Source organism: Penicillium diatomitis (assembly GCF_028827545.1).
Source record: "Penicillium diatomitis strain IBT 30728 chromosome Unknown utg000002l_segment0_segment0, whole genome shotgun sequence".
Taxonomy (NCBI): domain Eukaryota; kingdom Fungi; phylum Ascomycota; class Eurotiomycetes; order Eurotiales; family Aspergillaceae; genus Penicillium; species Penicillium diatomitis.
In genome coordinates, this window is record NW_026623174.1 from 3,328,648 (window position 1) to 3,350,966 (window position 22,319).

General features: G+C 51.0%; 10 protein-coding genes across 10 annotated transcripts; 9 read left to right on the forward strand and 1 right to left on the reverse strand.

The window, feature by feature from the left end:
• Nucleotides 1-2,173: 2,173 nt before the first annotated feature.
• Nucleotides 2,174-4,067, forward strand: N7539_002247 (deoxyribodipyrimidine photo-lyase PHR1; the record flags this gene model as incomplete). Its single annotated transcript, XM_056931850.1, has 2 exons — nucleotides 2,174-3,387; nucleotides 3,527-4,067. The coding sequence occupies 2 exons, from the start codon at nucleotides 2,174-2,176 to the stop codon at nucleotides 4,065-4,067; spliced, it is 1,755 nt and encodes a 584-aa protein (XP_056793881.1).
• A 1,058-nt stretch (nucleotides 4,068-5,125) lies between these two features.
• Nucleotides 5,126-7,779, forward strand: N7539_002248 (Arabinanolytic transcriptional activator araR; the record flags this gene model as incomplete). The annotated part of the gene is made up of 2 exons (XM_056931851.1): nucleotides 5,126-6,429; nucleotides 6,519-7,779. The coding sequence occupies 2 exons, from the start codon at nucleotides 5,126-5,128 to the stop codon at nucleotides 7,777-7,779; spliced, it is 2,565 nt and encodes an 854-aa protein (XP_056793882.1).
• A 1,202-nt stretch (nucleotides 7,780-8,981) lies between these two features.
• N7539_002249 (uncharacterized protein) lies at nucleotides 8,982-9,241 on the forward strand (the record flags this gene model as incomplete). Its single annotated transcript, XM_056931852.1, has 2 exons — nucleotides 8,982-9,060; nucleotides 9,087-9,241. 2 exons carry the CDS (start codon nucleotides 8,982-8,984, stop codon nucleotides 9,239-9,241), a joined length of 234 nt encoding a protein of 77 aa, XP_056793883.1.
• A 19-nt stretch (nucleotides 9,242-9,260) lies between these two features.
• On the forward strand, nucleotides 9,261-9,485 carry N7539_002250 (Sulfatase; the record flags this gene model as incomplete). The annotated part of the gene is made up of 1 exon (XM_056931853.1): nucleotides 9,261-9,485. The coding sequence occupies one exon, from the start codon at nucleotides 9,261-9,263 to the stop codon at nucleotides 9,483-9,485; it is 225 nt and encodes a 74-aa protein (XP_056793884.1).
• A 73-nt stretch (nucleotides 9,486-9,558) lies between these two features.
• Nucleotides 9,559-10,051, forward strand: N7539_002251 (uncharacterized protein; the record flags this gene model as incomplete). Its single annotated transcript, XM_056931854.1, has 2 exons — nucleotides 9,559-9,663; nucleotides 9,836-10,051. 2 exons carry the CDS (start codon nucleotides 9,559-9,561, stop codon nucleotides 10,049-10,051), a joined length of 321 nt encoding a protein of 106 aa, XP_056793885.1.
• A 1,164-nt stretch (nucleotides 10,052-11,215) lies between these two features.
• Nucleotides 11,216-13,754, forward strand: N7539_002252 (uncharacterized protein; the record flags this gene model as incomplete). Its single annotated transcript, XM_056931855.1, has 3 exons — nucleotides 11,216-11,792; nucleotides 11,870-13,248; nucleotides 13,392-13,754. 3 exons carry the CDS (start codon nucleotides 11,216-11,218, stop codon nucleotides 13,752-13,754), a joined length of 2,319 nt encoding a protein of 772 aa, XP_056793886.1.
• Nucleotides 13,755-15,351: 1,597 nt separating this feature from the next.
• N7539_002253 (uncharacterized protein) lies at nucleotides 15,352-15,683 on the forward strand (the record flags this gene model as incomplete). Its single annotated transcript, XM_056931856.1, has 2 exons — nucleotides 15,352-15,484; nucleotides 15,577-15,683. The coding sequence occupies 2 exons, from the start codon at nucleotides 15,352-15,354 to the stop codon at nucleotides 15,681-15,683; spliced, it is 240 nt and encodes a 79-aa protein (XP_056793887.1).
• A 24-nt stretch (nucleotides 15,684-15,707) lies between these two features.
• On the forward strand, nucleotides 15,708-16,385 carry N7539_002254 (terpene synthase family protein; the record flags this gene model as incomplete). The annotated part of the gene is made up of 5 exons (XM_056931857.1): nucleotides 15,708-15,733; nucleotides 15,793-15,882; nucleotides 15,944-15,977; nucleotides 16,027-16,075; nucleotides 16,117-16,385. The coding sequence occupies 5 exons, from the start codon at nucleotides 15,708-15,710 to the stop codon at nucleotides 16,383-16,385; spliced, it is 468 nt and encodes a 155-aa protein (XP_056793888.1).
• An 838-nt stretch (nucleotides 16,386-17,223) lies between these two features.
• N7539_002255 (TauD/TfdA dioxygenase family protein) lies at nucleotides 17,224-18,575 on the reverse strand (the record flags this gene model as incomplete). Its single annotated transcript, XM_056931858.1, has 5 exons — nucleotides 17,224-17,528; nucleotides 17,602-17,806; nucleotides 17,887-18,123; nucleotides 18,194-18,288; nucleotides 18,350-18,575. The coding sequence occupies 5 exons, from the start codon at nucleotides 18,573-18,575 to the stop codon at nucleotides 17,224-17,226; spliced, it is 1,068 nt and encodes a 355-aa protein (XP_056793889.1).
• Nucleotides 18,576-20,128: 1,553 nt separating this feature from the next.
• On the forward strand, nucleotides 20,129-22,253 carry N7539_002256 (putative MFS transporter; the record flags this gene model as incomplete). The annotated part of the gene is made up of 7 exons (XM_056931859.1): nucleotides 20,129-20,359; nucleotides 20,473-20,568; nucleotides 20,627-20,744; nucleotides 20,809-20,895; nucleotides 20,961-21,166; nucleotides 21,250-21,823; nucleotides 21,892-22,253. 7 exons carry the CDS (start codon nucleotides 20,129-20,131, stop codon nucleotides 22,251-22,253), a joined length of 1,674 nt encoding a protein of 557 aa, XP_056793890.1.
• Between the last annotated feature and the right edge of the window lie 66 nt (nucleotides 22,254-22,319).

Here is a 22,319-nt window from a genome sequence, read left to right on the forward strand (position 1 = left end):
AAGGAGGGTGGGGGCTAGATCGATCGTCTATGATGGATCCGTGGATATTCTTACGGCCAGCATCCCGTTGACTGAACCAAAGTACAGGGGAATCGCCTCATCCGGAGGTCACTAGTCTGGTGCTGGGTGGCTACCAAGGCGACGGGCGTACTGTGCGGGAGCCAGGAGGGAGAGCTATGTTTGACATCAGGTGCGGTTTGGGAAGGACACATTAGGTTCGGTAAAATCAATCAAGCTTAATCAACCTGGGTCATGACTGTACGGGCGAGTCATGCAGTAGATTAGAAACGATTAGCAGTTGGACGTAAAACTAGGTACATTGTGCCGTCGAGCAGCCACTTCATTTAATTCAATCGTCGTCAAAAAACTTGACTATGCAATGACTGAATGAATGGACTACCTTAGTAGTACCGCGAGAAGGTACTACATGGCATCCATACCTATCTGATGATCTATACTTACAGAGGTAGGTGCAGCTGTAGTATGTGTGAGAGGGATGAGATTGACTAGCGAGGAGACGGTCTATCTAGGTAGGCTATGGACTGCGGTGAGACGGCAGTATCACATGCCATACAAATAAATGATTACAAATTGGAGTGGAACGAGAAGTTGCTTCTCATATAAGTGCTGGGAGTTTTATTTCGGTGCTCTGATCAGCTGGTAGCATGTGGTATTATCATACCTCCTTACATTCAAAGCATCGAGCATTGGAAGTAGGTGCTCTGGCAAGATCCCGCAGCATCACTATGTGGTTTGTCCTGGACCCAAATGGAACCACGCTAAGTATTGAGTATTAGTACTAGCCTACTAGGTAACAGAAGTTTCAATCTGCTGTAAGCACATGAGATGAGACTTGATTCAGATCTCGGTAGGTCTAGGACCACACCGCAAGGTTGTAGCTCATAGTAATATATGGAAGTCATATATAACTAGAGAGACCTACTACAGTAAGCAGGTTCAGTTATGATCACATGAACTCATGTCACATGTCTCACGTCATATGCGTCGGTCTCCCTTACGATAACCTGGGATGGGTCTGCTTTACATAGATGATGTCTAACAATATTTCTTGAATCCAGACGAGCGAAGCATCGATCCTCTAGTGATGTGTTCTATCACCGAGAGCGGGACGCTTGGCCACGCTATCAGGTGGAAATCTGCGAACTTTCTTCTTCGGCATCAAGATTCGTGGATGACATACCTTTAAGGTATAGTGCTGCAGAGTCCGGGCCTCTTCGCCATACGATTTCTTCAAGTTAAAAGCTTGACTCTTCTGCCCACGGGATGCACTCACACCAGGTATCTGCTCAAAGGCTCACCCGAAGAGATCTCTTTCAACCGGACAGTCGAAACAGATATCTAGCGGCAGTTTGACTGTCTGCTTATTCACCCAGGATGGAGGGAGGGGGTTCGAGGACACGGATTTGGGGATTGGACTGTGAGAAGTGGGCATTCTAGTGGTCCGAGAAGCACCGTCGTGGAGATGGAGTCAGAGAGCATGGTGACTGGAAGTCGCGACCTACCTACGTGCGGCCAGTCTGGACTTTAGGTGAAGTTGCAATTGCTGCTTGTGTGTCGATTCTCCTGCTCATCATCATGGTCGACCATTTGAGCCAACTCCGGCCCCAACAGAAAACCTACTCCACTGTAATCTTCCAATAAGCATGATTCTCTCACGCTCGATATTATATTTGGTCGAGATCTCGAGAATGAGTTACTCTGCGGTGGAGCCTTTGGCTGATGCGGTTGAATTGCATACTGAACTACCTCCTCCTGAATTAAAGGCAGTGCTCCGCCCTCCCGCAACTGAATCTCCGATCTTGTGACGTCAGGATCTCCGATCGACGCGATCGAGGAACAGCGACGCGTTCATCTCATGCCAATCCTGAACCGAAGAAAAATAATGGAATTAGTAAAAAGCTGTGACACTCCGCAAGGGGGATATCAGTGGCAGCGGGTCTAGGAAAAAACCAGTCTCCCACGAATTACGGACGGAACGCGTGCGATGCGTTCTTCGCGACTTCTCCTTGTTCAACCTTCCCATCGCCTACTCGCCACACAAGTGACCTCCAGCTTGCGCTTCACTTCGCCTAACCAGCGCGTAAACATTGATGCTTTAACCATAAGAACATTTTACCGTCTCACCCCACCCATTGCTCCTTTTCCTCCGTCGATGGCCCAGAAGCGCAAAATGACCAAATCCAGCGGCTCCAAATCCTCCCCGCCGGCTCGAGAGGCCAAGAAAAGCAAGGCCATGGATCTGCATCAACCGCACCCGAAAGCCAAGGAGACCGAGGAGTTTGGCATTGTCCAGCGTGAATTCTACCCTCCTGAAATGAGCAATGAACGTTGCATGGCCTACAATGACGGTACGCTGGAACGACCCATTGACCTGCTGCAGAGGACCTGCAAGGAAACGGCCGAGACAAGACAGGCAGTGAAGCCGGGCAACGCCGTTGTCCACTGGTTCAAGACCGACTTGCGAATGCAGGACAATCGGGCGCTGCACGCCGCCGCGGAAATCGCTAAGCAACACCAGATTCCCTTGCTTGGAGTCTACATTATCTCCCCGGAGGATTGGGCGGCACATGTGACAAGTCCAGCCCGTGTCGACTTTACGCTGCGGTCTTTGCGTCAGCTTCAGGGTGACCTGGCCCAGCTGGACATTCCTCTCTATGTGGAGACACAGGAGAGGCGCAAGAACATTCCGAATCGTATCCTTGAACTCTGCCAGCAGTGGGGTGCCAACCATCTTCGGGCGAACATCGAGTATGAGGTGGACGAGTTACGGCGCGAGGCCAAGGTTGTTCGTCTGTGTGCCAAGAACAACATTGACTTCACCCCTCTGCACGATACCTGTGTAGTGACCCCGGGAGTCCTTTGGACAGGGAGCGGCAAACAGTATGCAGTGTTTACACCCTGGTTCAAAGGGTGGCTAGCCTATCTCAAAGAGAACCCCGATCTTCTCGAGCTCTCGGAGAACCCGCAGCCCAATCCCACCCGCGCTCGCAAGGAGTTTGGCAAATTGTTCGACTGCGAGATTCCAGCAGCCCCGAAGAACAAAACAGTGACCGAGGAGGAAGCCAAGCGGTTCTCAAAGCTCTTCCCCGCTGGTGAGCATGAGGGCCGCAAGCGATTGGAGAAGTTCCTCGCAGACAAATGCCCTGACTATGCGCGGGACCGGAGCATGTTGACCGGCGAGCCCACCTCGGTCCTTAGTCCCTACTTTGCCTCGGGCGTTCTCAGTGCGCGTACGGCGGTGGCGATGGCTAAGAAAGACAACAAGAATCAACTGGACCGAAACAGTCAGGGACACATGCACTGGATCAGCGAGGTGGCTTGGCGCGACTTTTATCGCCATGTGCTGGTACACTGGCCTTTCATCGGGTAGGTAGTGCTGCTTTCTGACCCAGCGCCTTCTCTCTGTGTCTCCCTTCATTCTTCTTCCCCGTCCACCGTTTCTGCCTGGCCGAAGCTCCGTGCCCGAGAGTCTTGCGATAACAGATAGACTAATTTTTCTCCATAGGATGAACAAGTGTTTCAAGGTTGAAGCCACAAACATCGAATGGGAATACGACAAAGAGCAGTTCCAGACCTGGTGTGACGGCAGGACCGGCTACCCCATCGTCGATGCAGCCATGCGACAACTTAAACATTCCGCCTGGTTGTCAAACCGAGCACGCATGATCGTGGCATCCTTTTTGTCCAAGGATATGCTGATCGACTGGCGTCGCGGAGAGCGTCACTTTATGGAATACTTGGTTGACGGCGATTTCTCGTCGAATCATGGCGGATGGGGATTCGGCGCCAGCACTGGTGTTGATCCTCAACCCTACTTCCGTATTTTCAACCCTCTTCTGCAAAGTGAGAAATTTGATCCGGAGGGGGAGTATATACGTGAGTGGGTACCCGAGCTACGTGATGTTCAGGGTAAAGCCATCCACGACCCGTACCATCGCGGAGCAGGCCCTACTGCCCAGAAAAACGGGTATCCCAAGCAGATTGTCGACCATTCGGCCAGTCGCAGTCGGGCTCTAGCCCGATACAAGGAAGCTTTACAGAAGTGAAGCGTCCAGCCTCGCCGCCCCCCCCCCCCCCTCCCTCTGTGTCAATTGTTCAGAGCTTCACATCATCGCGAAGTCCGACCACCGGTCTGTCCGCTGATATTAATTCTGGGATTGGCAGGATTGGCTCCCAAAGTCCACATATGTACGTCTGTAGCATTTGATGCTCACTACTTAGTACTTACAATTCAGTATTCAGTACACTACTCAGTACTCAGCTACCGGGCCACAGGCGGACCCGAAGTTCTCACGGCGGCGTAGGCTCCCATCCGAGCAGACGGGCCCGAGGGTCACGAGGTGTGGACACGACTCGAGTCCCGTGGACAAACAGATCTTTTTGATCAGCGCGTCGGCAGCCGCGATTGTTGCCCAGCGACTTTTGTACTTTGAGATTACTCGATGCTCGACACATAATGTCACCAGGTAGAAGGTACTCTCACTTTGAACTCATTGCGGTGAACTCACCTTCACAGCAAGGCTACCATGATCGTACAGAGGTAGTAGGTACTACTGTAGGTACATACTCATACACTTACAGTAAGTTAGCCAGTGCGGTACCATTACCCACTTCAGTACCAAAGTCGATCTCCCTCCGAAAGCGGTCGCTGGAACCCACCGAATGACCCTCTCCACGTCGGCTCTTTGGCACGCCTGTGCGTCCCCCCGCGTTCTGCTCAACCACAACCCTCTGCATATCCGGCATCGATCCCCACTCAAAACTTTTCTTTCTTGCGGATCTCAATAAGAAAGTTTAAGCGATTAGGCTCTCATCTGTCGTCTCGCCTCAAGCTCCACCACACCTTCGCTTCCTGACGTTCCCCCTCCTCCAGTTTCTTCCCCCTCTCCAAGTTACACGGCTTCCGTCGTCGTTGCTTCGAGAGATCAATTCTTCCCCACGGGGGACTGCTCTGTCCTTTTCCGCCAATAGTCGTCGACTTCCGGGCGCATGCAGAATCTCCGATCTTCCCCTCGCCTCGTTTCCGCAGTCTGATCTTCTCATTCTCCAGCTTCCAACCGCGATCCTGCGTCCTCGCCAATGCCAGTTTGAGACATCACTGCCCATGGAGTCCCAACTGGGGGAGCCTGAGATAATTCCCTCGGGCGGACCTGGTCCAGTTGACCTTCCAAATGGAAAGCGCCGCTGGCGGCGCAACCGAGTGGCATGCGATGCCTGCCACGTTCGTCGAGTGCGATGCGACCGCGCATTTCCCTGCTCTCGATGTTTACGAAGTGATACCAGCTGCGAATTTACACGTGAGCGGCGCAAGCGCGGGCGGATTGCTCGTGCGAAGCTCATCAATAACTCCAACCGAACAGCTCTCGTCGAGGAGGAGGAGGAGGAGGAGGAGGAGATCAGCGCGCATTCGCAATTTCCGCCAAGAAAGGATTCCCAGGAGCATAAACTAGCACCTCACGACCTGTTACCGCGTCGGCTACAGAGCTCTCCCGAGTCCCTTTCCAACCAGCAGTCACCTCAAACAAACGCGATCAGTCTCTCTGCGGCCAGCGTGGACGGTGGCCCACCAGCCGTTGCAGACGGCTCACGGCCCCAGCAGCCCACGTTGGCTGCCAGGCCCGCACCGGCCGCCCGACAGGAGGGCAATTCTACGGAAGAATGGCTGTCGAATGCAAATCTCTCGCCTGAGTCATACGATATACTGGGAGGAATCAATGGAGCCGACGGGCCCTTACCGCGACTGTGGGATATCTGGACCTCCGGTGATCAGGCGGGACCGCACCCGCAGAGACGACCGACGCAGATCTCTCCGGTACCTGCACCAGCACATGCGGCGCCAGGCGCATCAACGAGCACCAAGCGGCCGGGGCTGAAGTATCCCGTTCTGGAGCCCGTGATGCCCTATCTGGAGTCAAACCTCCCACGCCGCTTGGTGTGTGATCTTCTCGAACTGTACTTTACTAGCTCCTTCTCCACACACATGCATCCCGTCTGTCATCACATCCACTGTTATGTTTTACGAAAGGCATCTTTTCTCAGCTCGGACCGTCCGCGACCAAGCAGTCCGGCTTTGCTGGCCAGTATGCTGTGGGTGGCGGCGGTGGACGATCGGGCCTTTTCCCTCTCCATCTCGCCTCTCCAACGGCGGAAGATCTGCCAGTTCTTGTGTGCGTTGACAATTCGGCTGTTGCGACCTTTGATCCATGTGTCCTTCAAGGACCAGGAACCCACTGAGAATATCAACGGGACGCAAGACTATTCTGCATCAGCTGCACATCACCCGTTCCAAGGTTCCGGTGACGACAAGGGCCTGGTAGGCCCAGCAGGATGTTTGGACGACGTAATTACCTACATACATGTGGCGTCTATTATCTCCTCGAGTGAGCAGAAAGCAGCGAGTATGCGATGGTGAGTTCAGCCTGATCCGAGTACGGATTCACATTGGTTGCATCACCTTGATCTACCCCTCGCGACTAACACACCCGCGCACAATCTAGGTGGCACGCGGCTTTCACGATGGCTCGAGAGCTCAAGTTGAATCAAGAAATTGAGGTAATGCCCAATATTGACAACCAAACGGATGGGTCCAGTCCTTCCTTTGGCTACCCGTTGGGTGGCTGGGCGAGTTCGCCGGAAGGCCCTGTGTTTGACTACTCGAATCCCTCCCGTCCAAGCTTGAACTGTGTATGCGAGGATGCTCACAATCCACGAAGTAACCAGCCTATGACGGAGGAGCATCGCGAGGAACGGCGGCGAACGTGGTGGTTATTGTATATTATGGACCGCCATCTAGCACTCTGTTACAATCGGCCGCTGGCACTTCTGGATGCGGAAAGCGAAGACTTGCTTCTGCCACTCGACGAAGCTGCTTGGCAAGCGGGCAACATACACACGAACAGCCCTCGTGCCGATGGGCCCCAGTGCGTCCGATCCGGGAGCCTGAATAAACGGCGCGTGTTTCCCAACTTCATCTGTCACGACCCGTCCATTTTAGGGTTCTTCTTACCATTGATGACCATCACGGGTGAACTGATCGATTTGAACCAAGCCCGAAACCACCCGACGCTTGGCCTTCGCCTGCAAGGGAAGGAAGCCTGGGAGATGCATGTCTCCGAGGTCCTCCGCCAACTGGAGGTTTATAAAGCGAGCCTCACCACCTTTGCCACCAGTGACCCGGACCCTGCCTTCTTGAATCAGTATGCGGGGACGGATCCGCAGTCCGATGCCTCCTTGTCGCAAGCGTACTCGTGGCATCGCCAGACCGTGATTGCGTACTCCTCTTACCTCGTCCACGTCTTACATATCCTCCTCGTCGGCAAATGGGACCCAGTCTCTCTGATCGAGGACAAGGACTTTTGGACCTCCTCTCCAGCATTTGCTTCCACCATTTCACACGCCCTGGAGGCGGCCGATGCTGTTCAGCAAATTCTTCGATTTGACCCGGACATCAGTTTCATGCCCTACTTTTTCGGCATTCAGCTCCTGCAAGGCAGTTTTCTGCTGCTTCTGATTGTGGAGCGGCTGCAAAAGGAAGCCGGTGATGGGATTCTCAACGCGTGCGAAACGATGATCCGGGCCACTGAATCTTGTGTAGTCACCCTCAATACCGAGTATCAGCGCAGCTTCCGCCAAGTTATGCGAAGTGCGGTCGCCCAGGCGCGCGGTCGACCTGTCAATCCGAGCGAGATTAGACACCGTCGTAAGGCCGTGTTGGCGTTATATCGATGGACAAGGAAGGGAACCGGCCTTGCACTCTAGGATGTACCAATATACTAATGCTCCCGAAATCGGAGTGTGCGGCAATTCTGTCGGTATTTTGAACGCCTCATATGTTGGCTTGATGAATCTTATTTTATTTTCTAGATCAGTTTTTGTGCTTTCGCAGTGACTCACCGAACAGACCCCGTGGTTGTTACTTAGGTATGAACATACTAGCCAGACTCGTATATAATTTGAGTTTGCCCACGACTAGGGAATCCTTTTGATCTGCGTGGGTTCAGCTGTACATATTCCTCATTACCAAGGACCGTATTCAGTAGCATTCACATGTGAGGGAAGTACTTCATTACCGTTTGCCTGATTCGAATTCTCTTCCACCTCTCCTTATTACTGCAAAGTGCAAGCTACAGCGTGGCTGACATGTAGCTGGAAGCCCTGGATCAACCAGGAAGTTCAGTATTCGCTCTGACCCAAGATCTTCTCCTTCATGAGTATCACATATCCCACATACTAGCCATCGGCCAAGGTCTATCCGCTGCCGCTGCACCCATGGTGCCAAGAGTCCTACTAACGTTACCAGCTCGGCAAACTCGCCTGGTGCATCTGAGCAAGCTCCAACACTCAAGAATCACATTCACTAGTCGTCAGCGCCAGGTTCAGTCACGGTATCGACGAGGCGCGGGATCCTCTACTAGCGTCTTGCTGAGTTGGATGACCACACAACTGTAAAGCATGATCAAAAGAGAGTCAGCGTGGAATTGCTTGTGAAATGCTGCAATAACCAATGGCATTCAGACGATCCATGGAGGAACTTGCGAATGAAGAAATCAATCACAAGATGTTCTGCAAAACTGTAGCAGGACGGTTGATCTTTCTATAAGAGGGGAAATCGTGCCTCTTTTGTTACCGCTTCGCATCAACCTTGTGCCTTGCATACTCGCCGGGAAATGTTAATTTGGAATCAGCGAGAATCAGAGAATCAGAAAAGCTTTTTAGCTCGAGAACGTAAGCCTGGTGCCTCCATCAGCCGTTGGCTTGATGGCCATTCTCGGCCTCGGGAAATCCGGCCCAGCATCAAACTCGCCCAGCGCTTCATGCTCACCTACGCCGCCAAACTTTCTGTTCATCATCACTGACGACCAAGACCGTCAATTGGGCTCCTTGCCCTACATGCCTTTGGTGAGAAAAACATCTAGGCCGCAGAGAAATCACCTTTCGCAGCTATTTGCGGCAACGGCGTCATGTTGTCCATCCAGTATCAGTTTACGGACTGGTTGTCAATCTCACAGCACAAACGTCACCGATGTGTACCCGCCCGAGGTAAGATCTCCTCCCCCCTCCTTGAGTATTGATTGGGTTAGACGCAGGACTCATTACGAAGCTTGGCGATTTAAATGAACTGGAGGCTACCCAAAGTTTGTGGACCGTGGCTTCAAGGAAGATTTCCTGCCCGTATAACTGCAGCAAGCGGGCTGTGATATTTTCTATACTGAAAGCTTAAGCTCATGAATTTGCACACCATGGAGAACTACCACAGTCCCCATGTTAACGATTTCAACAGCTCCGACTTTCTGCTGGATCCATGCACTTACTCGTATCTCATTTCAACATATCAGCGGTATCAAGAGGACCCGGTGAGCTATGAAGATCGACACCGATTACCACGTGGCAAGGCCTGTGGTTTCGAAGAGGACATTCGTGTACCTCTGATCGTTCGAGGCCCAGGAGTCCCTGCAGGCAAATAACAAGCAGTTGTGACAACACGTATTGATTTGGCTCCTGCCATTTCCAACTTGACGGGGATTCCACCCCGTGAGGATGTCGACGGAGTCACACTTCCTGTTACATTTGGAGCACGAGTCTCCCGTCATGAGCATGTCACCGTGGAGTTCTGGGGACGAGGTCGAGGGAAAGGCATATACAGTATACACTATACGGTGGTATCGGTCATTTTGGTTAGGCTACAGTGTCAATCTAGCCGGCTAGGGCCTTGTTCTACTCTTTGACGGCTCGTCTGGCTATATCGGTACCAGGACTCACAGGTAGCCACGTAGGTTCTTAAGGAGATCCCCCCACGCTGAACATTGCATACAAGGTTATTCAAATTCTCTCCGATAATCACAATCTTTATTACTCTGTATGGTGTACTAACGAGCACGAACTTTATGATCTGTCGATACGTGGTGTAATTAAATGCACAGGCTCAAGCACCGGACTGACGAGAGCGATAGACCGATTCCTACCAGATGCACAATGTGTACCCAACCAAAAAACTGAGACACGCATGGCCGATCCTCGGGCGTCCAGTTGATGAATAGATCGAGTGACTCGACGGTTGAATCCTTGTGTCAAAGTCCTGCCAGGGAAAGATTTGTACTGTACTATCGGACGTCCTTCATGCAGACTGGCAAGGGAAGAGTCTTCAGGGTGCATTGAACAAAAAGCACGACCTTTTCTATGCAACTCAGCTAGCTGTATGATTCACACGGTGCGGGCTTGGTTACTTGGAACAGTCGGAAGGTCCTCAGACGGCCCTTCTCACCCGCTATGGTGTTAGTTGGGATGCGTGGGTATGAGAATGTTGGGCGTGTGAGACCTTTAGCCCAACTTTCACGATACAAGCTTTGGGTAATTTCCTATTTGACTGAAGAATTCTGGCGTCTTTTAGAGTGAACAAAATGCCTAGACTATGGTTTTTCCTGATGCCGATGACTCGACTCCGTTCTCTGCCCTTAATTTCATAAGACCGTTCCCTTTTAGTATCCGAGGAACCCTTCCAGAGGTGTATGCTCTTGTCTCTCGCTTGGAAAACCTTCGGGTCTCCCATCTTCAGAAATGGTCCATGAGGATAAGAGTCAAAGGAACGGTGAAAATCCAGAACCGGCCGAGCCGCCCGGTTCTGTGCAAGCTAGAGCACGTGCCCAGGCACGAGTCAACGACGCCTGCTGCCGGAATTCTCCATCAAACCAAGATTCACTTGCCGTTGCGATCGATTCACCCGGACGACACACTCGCTCCTCTTCAACGGTTCTCCACATGATCCAGGTCTCAAATGTGGGTCATTGGTGGAAAATCACCTCCCCGGTGTGTTTCCATGAAGCCTAACCCACTTGGCAAAAGCTTCATCGACGCGGAGAAACACCCGAAAAGGGGAGCCAGCTAGCCCGTGATTGACGGAAATCTCTTTCTAGATCATCTTGCAACTACCCCGGATTTGGCTTCTCCACGCTTCTGCAGATGGGGTTGTTGATCATCCTGCGAGATGACTTTCAGGTCGGAGGACACTGTGCAGGATGTAGCAAGCCTCTCATTTAGCCATCTAGGTTGATTTTCGCGGCTGGGTACGCGTGTATCAGGGTTATAAATGAGCTTTCTTCCCTTCCAAAATAGGGAGTTGAAATAGCAGGCCTCGAACTTGCTGCTCATCGACTTTCGTGAACTCATACAATCTACCAAAAAGTGACCTACGGTCATGATGAGAGCCTCGCTATGCATTGTGTTCGCGGCGCTGTCCATTGCGGCCCAGGCTCTGCCAGGTCTCTCGAACAACGTTGAGGATAAACGCGAGGTCTGTGCCGGTGTGTCCGCTCGGACAGTTCCTGCACGCAATGCCGTGATAGTCGACAATAGCGCCAAGCCATTTCCAGGTTCGCACGCTACAGTGCAAGCGGGCGTCAATGCTTTGAGCAAGACAACCACCGATCCGCAGACATTGTTCATCTTCCCAGGCACATACACTGAGCAAGTGTATATTCCGCGACTCTCTTCGAATCTCACGGTGCAGGGGTATACCTGCAATGCCAAGAGCTATCAACACAACACGGCGACCATCACGTATAACCTTGCTTTGATCAACACCACAAGCGATGACTTGACAGCGACTCTGCGCCAATGGAATCCCAACACCAAGATCTACAATCTGAACATTGTGAACACATTCGGTCACATTCCGAAGAATGGTCAAAACCTTGCCGTGTCAGCAGAAACTGGAGGTCAGGGCTACTACGGCTGCCAGCTGATCGGGTACCAGGATACACTGCTCGCAGAAACTGGTACGTGAAAATATAATGAGTGAATGTTGAACGACCGTCGGATTGGCGTAGGTTGACTAATGCCGAGACCACAACAGGCACTCAACTCTACGCAAAAAGTCTCATCGTTGGGGCTGTCGATTTCATCTTCGGACAAAATGCACTTGCATGGCTCGAGAATATCGACATCCGGACGATTGCAGCAGGGTGCATCACGGCTTCTGGCCGCAGTACCGCGGATAATCCGTCCTGGTATGTGATCAGTCGCTCTACGATCACGGGCATCAACGACACTATCCCCGCGGGCACAAACTACCTGGGCCGACCATGGCGTTCTTTCGCCCGTGTGGTTTTTCAGAACTCTTTCCTCGGTAATATCATCGCCCCGGCGGGCTGGGAACAATGGTCCAAAAGTACTCCCAATATCGAAAACGTAACATTTGCGGAATACAACAACCGAGGTCCGGGCTCGTTGAAAGAAGAAGGACCGCGTGCCGCTTTCAGCGAACAGCTGTCTGATCCAATCTCCATTCGATCAATTCTTGGCGAAACATTTGAAGACGAATGGTGGATTGATACCGACTACCTGGAACCGAGCGACCTGAAGGTCCACAAGACTCATCCAAGCTCCTCCACAAATTCGCAAAGTACCATAGCCTCTCATACCGAGCCAGCCTCAACTCTACCAGTCAGCTCGACTTCACCAACTTCTGTGATCACGAAGGCAGTACCAGCAAGTGTGCCCCCAAGCCTCACAGTCTCGGCATCCACAAGTCCGTCGACGACGCCAGGGTCACCTTGCACTTGCACTGAATATGCACAGATCGCATCAGCCGTGAAGTCGTGTACTGAAATTGTGCTGTCCAACATAGCCGTCCCACAAGGATCCGCTATTGATTTATCTGGGCTTAAAACCGGCTCGACTGTACGATTCGATGGACTCACGACCTTCGCATTCACCAACTCCTCAAGCTTCGATCCTATCCTGATCGGCGGAAATGGGATCACGGTGACCGCGAGCCCTGGTGCCATCATTGATGGGAATGGTCAAGCCTATTGGGATGGGCAAGGCTCCAACGGGGGCGTCCCCAAGCCTGACCATTTCATTGCGGTGAAAAAGGTCACCGGCCACTCGGTGATCGAAAAGCTGCATATCCGAAACTGGCCGGTTCATCTTTTCACAATCAACGGCTGCTCAGACCTTGTCTTCCAGGATCTTGTTCTGGATAACACTGCGGGCAACGCACCCAATGCCAGAAGTGGGGGCCTTCCAGCCGCTCACAATTCAGATGGATTCGACGTCAGTAGTTCAAGCAATATTCTCATCCAGCGCAATGTTGTGTACAACCAAGATGACTGTGTCGCTATCACTAGTGGCAATAACATGACGGTTTCGCAGCTGGAGTGTCATGGTGGACACGGGCTTTCGATTGGATCAGTCGGATTGAAGTCAAACAACAATGTTACAAACATCAAGGTACGTATATTCCTCGGAGGCAAGGGTTGAGAGCTTTCCAAGTCCAATTTATAGCCCGAGACAGTGCTGTGAAGCTCCGATCCATTACCCTTGGTGACCTCAAGGTTGTTGCTTACTAACTCCGTGCCTGCGTGAATGAACAGTTCGTCGACTCTTCCGTGTATGATTCTTCGAACGGCTGTCGCATCAAAACCAACTATAACGCAACTGGCTACGTCGCCAACATCACCTACTCGAACATCCTTCTAAGTGGGATCTCCACTTACGGCATCGATGTTCAGCAAGACTACCTGAACGGCGGACCAACTGGAAATCCGTCCAATGGGGTCTTGATCGAGGGCCTTGTGTTTGAGAATGTCACTGGGACTGCCACGTCAACTGCGCAAGATTACTATATATTGTGTGGCGATGGGTCATGTTCTGATTTTGTTTTCAATGACGTGTCTATCACGGGCGGCTCTGTGGCCAACAGTTGCAACTTTCCAGCAAGTGGATGCCCGTCTTGATTTTAAAGACGATGGGTACATGTGGTTTTGACAATATTACTCGTCCTGACGATGCTTCTTGAAGCTCTTGGTTGTCCGACCGCGGCTTCCAATTGGGGAAAAATATAAAAAAAAGCAAGTGGTATGAGGATGACGGGACGGCTTGCAGCTACCTTTCCGGCTTGTTGGCGAGCCTACATGCAGTTGAGATCCTTGTAGATACTGACCAAGGTCTGGGAGATGGGTGGCCATTTGCATTACTTTTCGGTCAACCCATGGTGAGGACACCCCACACACCCTCTCCCAATCCTGATATTTGTATGTAGCATCGCCCAAGAAAAGCCCTCTTGTTTGAGGTTGACATGGAAAATAGTCGAGTGGTGTTACATAAGTATTTGAAATCCAGGGCAACTTAGGCGGTGTTGTGTTTGAATCATTTACTCCGAATTGTTCGAGCATGGGATTTTATCGGTCCAGCGCAGGCCAACGGCAGCACGTTAGGTACAATTTCCCAATCTAAGCAACCTCATCATCCTCTTTCTTCCCTTGTTTAGCTGCGCGTACTAGTTGTTGTTGCCAAAAGACACAGGGGACCATGCACAAGATCGTAAAGTCCCTGTACAACCCCCAACCGTGAGCTAAGATATCGGGCTGATATCTCCGCATGGAAGGATAAATGGCCTCTTGCAAGCTCATAGGCTTGATATAGCGGCAAAGAATGGACTGTAGGACTTAAGCAGCTGCATGTAGACATAAATATATATCATACACCAAGCATGCGTGAAAGAAGCCTGATCGGCCTCCCTACCTAATATTTTTGTTCGTATGACATGTGATTCTGCCGCTCACCACAGTCCATAGCTTAGGTAGAAACCCCCCCCCCCCCCCCCAACAGCAATCTCACTCCTCATTCCTCTCACACATCGATACTGCTGCCCCTACCGTAGCCGTATCTTATCGATTTATTTTCAGGAAGATGGAATGATGTCGAAGTATAGTCACATCCATGATTTGAAGGAGAACTTGTAAAGTGCTGCCCCATCTCACTCAACACCTATCTATTATAACCACGTCACTTGCTCTATCAGTAAGTACAAGTATGAAATTTTCCCTGATCTCCTCTTTAGCCAACCGCCTGTTTCCTGTTCTACGCACCATTCTCATCTCAATTCCGAGACTTTGGGCCGTATCACTCCGCAATGACAATCAAGACCATTGAAGACGCAGCAAAAGCGCTCCAAGGACAGACATATGTCATTCCACGCTTTCTGTTTCTCTTTGGCAACATATCATCCCCATTACATGGGGTTATGCATGTCTGCGGCAATCTGTGAATGACTTCTTGGCGCAGTAAGTAGTCAATTTGAGACTCCATCGGACTCGAGCTTCTGAACTTCAATTCATTAGAATGTATCCGAATGAGAAGAGCGAAAAAATGGTTGAAAAGCTACGTCGGTCTGATTTCGCATTGCTGGCTTGTTTATGGTGGCCACATGTTGATTTGAACACTCTGCGCCTGCTGTCCTATCTTGCACTGTGATACCTGTTATGGGACGATGAACTGGAGTCGAGGTATCCTGATGTCGAAGGCGATGGGAATGTTGCCGAAACATTCCGTATGCACACAAGAGCAGCTATGTTCATAAGCATTGAGATTAGCGAAGGGAATCGGAAGACGCTCGAGCATGCTCCACACCTCGTCCAGCTATTTTGCCCACTAGGAAGCGGAATCAAATCACGAATCAGTGAGGGTGAGTGCTCAGGCAGCGCAAGTCTTCCAGTCCCAGAGATTTTGATTCGCGATGGTTTGGTATCACTAACTCTCTCATATCTCATGGCTAAGACAATCGAGTTCTTCTGCTTCAGATGATCGACAAGATCCCGGAGGATTCCAAGAAGGAGCAACACTTTATGGTTGCAGAAAGAGTTCCTTCGATAGAGCAGTTCTAGGAGTTTCACACTGGGACCAATTTGATGGAGACTTTGTACCCCATCACTTCGTGAGTCTCAAGCTTCTTACAGTATGACCCGAGAGAATCTTGTGCTAATGGTTTATAAGGCTGACCACAGAGATTGAACTGTCAACAAACGAGATGAGACCCCCTCTGCTGCGAGCGTACCGGGAGCAAATCAACAAGACAATTGCAATGTGAGACTGAATTTGGGTCGAACCTTTGAAGACAGGTTTCGCTAAGCTTAAAATTGTCCAGAACGAACGACATCCTATCTTTCAAAAAGGAAATTGTATGCCAGACCATCTCGCTTTCATACACGCTCTGATTCAGTTCAATAGGAAAAGAAGAAAACCTCGAACCTCGTCTTTCTTATTTATTTCGAGTTGGGTAATCTTCAAAAAGCTATCGACTCGACTGTGAAGAAGCAGTGAATGAATCGTGGCGTCTCAAGGCCAAAGTCCTTGCCCTCACTGAGGAACATTTACATCGTTTCGTCGAAGCGTGGGACTTTTACGCGATTGGATTTCTCCACTGGAGGTGCGAGGGTCGTGGGAACCTACCTTACTTCTATGGCCTGGACGTGAAAGCTCACCTGGCTGACCAACTTTCCAGTCTTGTTACCCCTCGCTATGGCCTGGACGCATTCCTTCAGGAAGACGGCACGTTTATTGTGTCTCTCAATGACAATTTCTCATGAAAGGAGAGTACAACCCAAGGCGCAGTTCTGAGGGAATTGTGAGCCAATACGGGGATTCATTATTCATGTCAATTAGTATTGTTGATTCAGTCGAGCTTCATTGTTTCAATTGTCGGTCTTTTATTTTTGTGTCATTCCGTCTTTGCGATTCAGCTTATGAAGAGCCTTCGCTCCTGATTTTGCCAAAGATCCCCTCTAACAGTAAATTTGTACACGTTGAAGTTTAGAAATTCGATGTATAGCGTTGAGTAGCTGGGTGCGGGTTCCCGTCTGCAAGACCGTCAGACGTCCCCGGCGAATAGTCCATAGTGATACAGGTCGAAGAGAGACCAACCATATATTCAGCCCAACCGAGACAGGCACTGCTTTAAGTCGGATGAATATCGAATTCAGAACTGGGTCTGAAGAACTGAATGTTCAGCCCGCAGCCTGAGGTGAATATTTACCAGACTCGCCCGAACTGATTTACATATCCGGCCAGCTAGTTAAATATGGAAGTGGTACAAGATTTCCTGTTTGCGGGGGGAATATTGAAAAGCTTCATGGAAAGCAAAGTAACACGTGCAATTTGGGGACGCAAGATACTTTCAAGTGATAAAAACATATTTGCATAGAGTCGTCGAATCATGTTCGGCTATTATACTTACAAGGTGAAGATGGCAAATCATAGCTTCGGAGCGATCACAAGCACATCGATAAGTGTTTGGAAAGATCCTTCACTTTGTGTGCTTGAGCGATGTCAGAGATTGTGACTTGGTGGGATAGTTTGATCTCAGGAAAGTGTCCGAGGACTGCTGATAGGGCCCGGGACATGGGACTTTATTCCTTTCAGAGCCCATTACAGCCCAAGTGCCTCGCGTCTGCTCTTGCTGGATAGATCCAAATAAGGTGCCTCCCCGAGAGAGGCAACACGGTCACCAGCCCGCGCCTCAGCGTAATCGTAGGTGGCACAGTGCCACATGCTGCGATTGTCCCAGACGGCCAAGTCATTCTTTCGCCACTTGAAGCGGACTTGAGCGTCGTGGTTCTGAGTCACGAGATTGAAGAGATAGGCGAGGAGCATGTCTGACTCATCTTTTGTCACACCGTTGATGCGCTTGGTGAAGCCCTTGTTCACGTACACCGATTTCCACCCAGTCACGGCTAGTATGATCTTTGATCAGCCCTCGTCACGTAGCAGCATTGAAGAGCGTATGGATAGGACAGTGAAACTCACGATTCGTTCGAATGACGGGATGAACTGCCTGGAGATTTTCACCGAGGTTCAATGGAGAACCGCGGGCCTCCTTTCTAATGGGGTTGCCGAGACGTCTCGCCTCATCGTGGAAAAAATTGGCGTCATGTGTCGCAGTCAGCCCTTCCAGGAAGGTCTGCATACTAGGAGACAAGCGATCATAGATTTCGTAGCCCGACGCCCACAGCTATTGAGTGTCAACAAAACTATTTGCACTAGTTTCTGCTACCATTGGGGACCGGAAGTCCTGGGACGTGTGCAACATACCGTGTCGCCACCGGTTGGTGGGAGCGTGTGAATCTTCAGCATTGCATAGTCGGAAGGAACCGCTTCAAAAGAGATATCGGTATGCCAGCCAGCACTGGCAAAGCGACTGACGTCGCTGAGCTGGTGAGTGAGACCGCCTCCTTTCTTTTGCTTTTCGCTGCTGATGACACTGATCTGGTCGCCCAGCTCACTGCCCTCTTCTGTCAAGGGATGAACATGGAGACCTGACGACTCGGGCTGTTGGTTGGAGTCAGTATTCACTTGTAGCTGACACAGTCAATTTATTTTCTCTGAGATTGTCACGTACACATCCAGCAATGTCGGTCAAGCGCAGGCAGAACTGCTTCATCTGTTCCGGCGTCACCTCTTGATCGCGAAGGAAGACCACTCCTCGCTGAGAGACTAGTACCAGAATTGGAATTAGCATCTACACTAGAGATGAGATAAGTCTGATGTGTCTTACTGGTGCATGCGAGATCCCGAATGACCGAATCGTCCGCAGAAAGTAGCTCCGTCACCTGGAGGCCTTTAAACTCACGACCAATGACCGGGGTCACGTCCGCATAAGTGTACTTCTCCAAGGAGCCCGAGTACACCAAGGGCTTCAGGCAGCGCGTCTGTGCTTTCGGGTTGCCGCCGCGGATGTTGTCTCCGGCGGCGCTTGGCGTGTCTACCTGAGCGGACGGCATTGCTATTATCAGGTTCAAGAAAGAGTAGCAGTGGAAGAAGTTCAGAGATGATCAAGTGGCAAGAGGACGATGTTGTTTGGCCCGTTGCTAGCTGGGCGAGTCTCGAATATTTTGATGATGTCGGATCTTCGTCTTTGATCCAGTTAGTGTCGTGATTGACGCTTGCCTTGTTCTGTGGCAGTCATCGCTGGGCATCTGCTTCGCATTTATCCACTCTCCAACGTCGTCTGCTGCCCCGCGTTAGGACGACGAAAGCCGATGCTGCCGAGATGCCCCCCGAGTGCACAGGAGCCGCGCTGCTGGGGTGACCCCACCGAGTCAGTCGCCCACCACGTTTCCTTGGTTGATTCGGGGGAAGCCAATGGAGAGGTGCCGGAGAAAATTTCGGAGTCAATCTCGGCGAAGCTTTTGAGCTGGTCCCAGTTGATCACATCGGGTAGGGAAGTCTCAGCCGAGGCTAAGGGGCGCCCAAAAGCGCCCGAAGAGTTGTCCAGGCCCTGACGACGAAGGCGTCGCCAGGTCTGGGTCGCGGGTGATACCCGTCCCACATCGTTGCCCGGGGTAGGGCAATCACAGTACAATCAATTACCATGCACTTCCCGAGACGGTGATGTTCGCAACCTTTTCGAATTCAGGTACGAACCGGGTATCCAGTGATTCACTGACTAGTGTATACTGATAGAGTCACTCATCGAGTTACATACAGGCTGCCTGGCCCATCTAGGCACTGGGCAGATCCTGTACATTGTACACACTACAATCGCTGTACAGCTACAGCATGGTTGTGGCTTTCTCGGGTCTGTCGCTTGTCACGCAATCAAGGCGTTGATGGCGCGAGGCCACGGGATATGGAATTACTCCTGCAATGGGTTGAGGATGGATCTTGTTTAAAGGGCCTGGGAAGCCGTAACAGTGTTCATACATAAGGTAGAGTATCTTAAGGTCTTTCCTAGAGCAGCCAGTTGCTCCCCCTATTTGAGACGATCTGGGAGTTCCACCGACCACAATCTTGAAGAGGTGAACAGACATCCTCCAAGAGTCCCAACCATCTAACCATCCGTCGACCCAAACCTTTCCGTGCCATACGCAACACAACTACGATACCAGCGGGGCTAGAATACGGACCAAATACCATCGGTAACGATACTGCGGTCTCACCCGCCAGGGCAGGTCAGGCGCGGGTAGCTACCCCCACAGTCTGGGGCCCCGGATTTCCAATCGATTGGAGCGATCAACAAGACAAAAGGTCAGCAGGTCACGAATCCGAGTCGTGTCCGGAGCCTTGGCTTGGCGAGGGCGAAAAGTCGCCTTTGTATCCAAGGCAAACGTCCTGCTCCGAAGGGTTCCCGCCCCGCTGCAACTCAGTCTGGCTTAGCACCATCCAGAGTACTGGGAACAAAAAGGCTTCACGTTCCCGCGGCGGATAAGGGGACAAAGCTCCAAAACACTGAATCTGTTACTTGCACCCGCCTTTTGAAAGTTGTGCGGTCAAGCATTGACTGTGAAGGAATCAACTGAATACCACGCCCGTTCTAGAGGATTGACGATCCGTAATGGACAAGAATTCAATCACACACGTCTCGGACGTGACAAATGATCCGAACGACCCGCCAGAGGCATCCAAAGTCCAAGTCGGACGAGAAAGGCTCTCCAATCGCCTGCCACCCCATGAGTCTTATGAAGGCCGTCATCGATGGGACCCGGAGATGACGTGGACCCCGGAAGAAGAGCGCAAAGTGGTCAGAAAGACGGACGTTTATCTCCTGTCATGTATATGTGTCATGGTACGTTTTATATTGCTACACATACGCAGTCGAGGTGACAATGTCGAGCACAGACAGTATGATGATCACAATACCTGTAAACCCCCGAAGCTAACATTTGCTCATCTTTATAGTTCTTCGGACTTCAGTTGGATCGAGGGAACCTTTCCAATGCACTGGCTGATGACCTGCTCAAGGATTTGAACCTATCCAGCAATGATTATAATAATGTGAGAAATAACTTGACACTAGGCGGATCTGAGATGGTTACTCACAAATCGTCAACAGGGAACTACAATTCAACTATTGTGCTTTTTGGGAGCTGAGTTCCCCGTTCAGATGATTACCAAGCGTTTGGGCTTCAAGAAAGTTTTGCCCACAATGATGATGCTTTGGGGTATTGTTTGTATGTCTATTCTCCCCTCCCCCAGTAGCGACGAGACCTAACGCTGACGATGATCGGAACAAAGCATGGGCGCAAGCATGGATGACCAACCGTTCCACCTTTTACGTGACGAGAGCACTGATCGGCCTGTTCGAAGGCGGCTTCATTCCTGGTAAGTTAACGATTGGCAAGCGAAGTTTCATGCTAGGAGAAGACTGACCGATGTCTCTTTTCCAGGTGTTGTTCTCTTCTCAACATATTTCTACACTTCCACAGAGCTTTCAACGCGACTTGCGCTGTTTTGGTCCACTCTGAATATTGCCCGTGTCATCTCAGCCCTGCTGGCAGCAGGTATTCTGAAGATGCGAGGCATCGGGGGACATCCAGGATGGTTTTGGCTCTTCCTCTTGGAGGGTCTTCTGACCTGCATTATTGCCCTCGTGGTAAGTGATAATCAAGTTCTCTCGTGAAATTGACATAGTCCATTCAAGAGTGATACATGATACTGATGGTCCTTCCAACTTAGGCATTCCTTTGGCTACCTGCGAGCCCAACCTCGACCAAGGGAGTCATTTGGCGTAAGCCCTGGTATACCGAGCGTGAAGAAGCGATCATGGTCAATGTAAGCTTCAAGGCTTCGGCTCTGGGTTCTCGGGTTACCGTGGATATTGGTCATGTTCTAACAAAACCTTGTCAGCGTATTCTTCGTGACGACCCGGCCAAGGGTCTCACTGCCATCAAGGAGCCGGTTCGTTGGAGTGACATCAAGGAAGCCTGGATGGACAAGTCCATGTGGGGACTGTACCTCATTGGACTAGTGGCATATATACCTGCCACACCAGTGCAGGGCTATCTGACCCTCACTCTGCGGCGCATTGGCTTTTCGACTTTTGACTCCAACATGTTGACAGTTCCGTCAGCTGTGCTTCAGATTTTCACCATGCTGGCAATAGCCTATAGTAGCAACTATTTCAACGACCGGGCTTTTCATGTGATCATCGGAGAGGCCTGGGTTCTGCCTCTTCTCGTCGGCATGCTGACCCTCCCCGATGGTGGTCGTGACTGGTCCCGATTCACGCTGGTGACCCTCGTCTCAGGCTGTGAGTGCAAAACCCTTTCAATCTTTGAACTTCTTCAAATTTATTACTGACTGTGCCTCTTCTCTTAGATCCATATTTCCACCCCATTGTTTCATCATGGATCTCGGAGAACAGCTTCGATGTCAAAAAGCGAGCCATCACCGCGGCCACATACAACGTGATCGTGCAGGTTGGATCCCTGATTGGCTCGCAGATCTATCGCGCCGAAGATGCGCCATACTATCATCGGGGCAATGCTGTGCTGGTGGCTCTCTGTGCCCTCTCGTTGGTAATTGTGTTCGCTCAACGTGAATTTTTGCGACACCTCAATCGCAGGAAAGCCGCGGCCTGGAATGCCATGACGCTGGAGGAGCAGGCTTCGTATCAAAGCGACGTGACAGCTCGTGAGGAAGACGGAAACAAGCGGTTGGATTTCCGGTTTTCCTATTAGTCAAGATTCCGGCTGGAGTCAAGTGGAAAGATAATATGTACCACAGCGAATTTTCGTTCGTAATTT